General features: G+C 38.0%; 1 protein-coding gene across 1 annotated transcript in view; it reads left to right on the top strand.

Annotated features, from left to right (window-relative positions):
- Positions 1-2,516, top strand: part of LOC107720673 (tricarboxylate transport protein, mitochondrial-like) — a 5,684-nt gene that overhangs the window by 1,960 nt on the left and 1,208 nt on the right. The window contains exons 3-7 of the mRNA XM_016528454.1: positions 1,126-1,225; positions 1,306-1,444; positions 1,665-1,749; positions 2,067-2,171; positions 2,315-2,430. Coding sequence (XP_016383940.1) covers positions 1,126-1,225; positions 1,306-1,444; positions 1,665-1,749; positions 2,067-2,171; positions 2,315-2,430 — 545 coding nt within the window. The remainder of the gene's footprint in view (positions 1-1,125; positions 1,226-1,305; positions 1,445-1,664; positions 1,750-2,066; positions 2,172-2,314; positions 2,431-2,516) is intronic.

Genomic DNA, 2,516 nt, shown 5'->3' with positions numbered 1-2,516 from the left:
TAGAGTGAGCTGAGGCCGGGCTAGCGTGAGCGAAAGCCTCGGCTTAGTGTGAGCTGAGGCCGGGCAAGAGTGAGCTGAGGCGGCGGGGTCGAGAACGGCGGTCCCGGCGAAGGAGCGGTGAAAGCCGATCCGGCGATCCACAGCACTAAGTTGATGTATTTCCTCAGCGACCAGCACAGATCAGCTCTAGGCATGGCGAAGCGGATATCGTCCTCTTTTGGAAGACCAAACAAAGTAGTTTCGCTTTCACAATGAAGCACACAGCGTCTTCAGGACATGGCTGCAGCGTCAACAATACTACAGCGAGAATAAAAGTTATGCTTTCTTTCTTTGCGTGAACATTTGGGCGGCTTTATGCAAATCTTCCCACATAGTGAGGTAGGTATGTGGGGGCGTGTTCGAACGAGCCGTTTTAGGTAGGTGTGGCTAACTCTTAACTTTTATAAAGAATATCTCTTTGGATTTGAGACTTTAGTCTTTGCAACTTTACAGATCTTCTTTATGCACCAAGAGCTTGTAACACTCTAAAGAGAAAGGAAAAAATGAAATCGCATCATATGACCCCTTTAAAAAATCTGTTTTTTCAGGTTAAAATACGGGTCCTGAATGTATATTATTGCTTCCTATGGTGAAAAACTTGTCTTGTCCGAATCAGGAGAGAAATATGCACAGATCAAGCACTGTTTACACGTGAAAACAGTTCTAAACAATGCGTTAGTTGATTTTGATGCAAGAAGAGTTATTATGGACTGATATTTTGGCCAGAAGCATCAGTTTAAAAATAAAGTGCTTTGATAGATTTGTTTCTTAAAAACACGCAGCTTTTCACTTCACAAGACATTAATTGATGGACTGGAGTTGTGTGGATTATTATGACGTTTTTATCAGATATTTGAATTCTCATTCTGATGGCACCCATTCACTGCAGAGGATTCATTGGTGAGCAAGTGATGTAATGCTAAATTTCTCCAAATCGGTTCAGATGAAGAAACAAACTCATGTAGGCCTACATGTTGGAGTAAATTTTCAGCATTTTTTATTTTTGGGTGAGCTATTCTTTAACTATATGAATGAACAAAAGATGTGAATGTTTAAATGAAATGCATAACCTGGATTTTTGCACAGGTGACTGTGTTAAGTTGACGTTGCAGGATCATGGGTTGAGAGGTCTATACAGAGGACTTAGTTCACTGCTTTATGGATCCATCCCGAAATCTGCAGTACGGTAAGAAACGTTGGTCTTTAAGTGTTTAAGCTTAAATAGTGTCTCTATTGCTGACACACTTCATTTTGACATTATGGCAGGTTTGGGACATTTGAGGTTCTTAGTAACCCGATGAGGGATGCCACGGGGCGGCTTGACAATAAAGGAAGTTTGCTGTGTGGGCTTGGAGCGGGAATTGCAGAGGCGGTGTTGGTGGTCTGTCCAATGGAGACAGTCAAGGTAGGACTGTTACTGGTTGTCTTAGTTGTACATCAAAAGAATACATCACCTTAAAGGGATAGTTCACCACAAGTTGGTCCACACTGACTTGCATAATGTTTTTTTTTTCCATACTATGGAAGTCATTGGGGACCAGCAACTGAAGGTGAACTATCCCTTTAACTAGTCCTCTGTAATGTACATTCTCACTCAAAATATGTCCTGTTTGTATTATTTTAAGGTGAAATTCATTCATGACCAGTGCTCTCTGAGGCCACGCTATCGAGGGTTCTTCCATGGTGTACGGGAAATAATTAGAGATCAAGGTACTAAAATGAAATCACTACAATTTACTTATTCATAGAAACAGTAGGAGACGGACCACTCATAGAAAATTTAATGGAAGTAATAGCATCTATCAACATGTGGGCCACAAAATGAAAAAACAATAAACAAAAAAAGAGTTTGTGAAAAATTAAATATAAAATAACATCATAAAATGTTTTCTTGAAAAAAAAAAAAAACCATTAAATTTTTATTTAATTTTTCAAAATAAAATATAGAATAAATTAGTTAAAATATTAAATTAAATGTTAAAAATGTTATAATCGTGCCTAATAGTATATTTATTCTATGTTTGTAGGTGTCAGAGGGACGTATCAAGGACTGACTGCTACACTTCTGAAGCAGGGCAGCAACCAGGCTATACGCTTTTATGTTATGAACTTGTTGCGCAACTGGTACAAAGGTGAGGATGTGATAACTGTCCTTCATTTGACAGTAATACTTTATAATTATATTGATTATATACAATATATTTAATATAAACAAATAATTAATTGATTTTAATATTGCCGTTCAACAAAATTATCATCTTGGCTTTTTCTTCAGGCGATGACCCCAGACGTGACATGCATCCGCTGGTTACAGCGTTGTTTGGAGCAACAGCCGGGGCAGCGAGTGTTTTTGGGAACACGCCACTTGATGTGGTGAAGACTCGAATGCAGGTCAGTAGAGATTGATGCTTATTATTTATTAAATAATTAAAATTTATATATTTATTAATTTTTAAAGAAAATGTAATTAAATACCA

This window comes from Sinocyclocheilus rhinocerous, unplaced genomic scaffold (genome assembly GCF_001515625.1).
Source record: "Sinocyclocheilus rhinocerous isolate Xijiao unplaced genomic scaffold, SAMN03320098_v1.1 scaffold603, whole genome shotgun sequence".
Classification (NCBI taxonomy): Eukaryota; Metazoa; Chordata; class Actinopteri; order Cypriniformes; family Cyprinidae; genus Sinocyclocheilus; species Sinocyclocheilus rhinocerous.
This window is presented reverse-complemented; position numbering and strand designations above follow the sequence as displayed.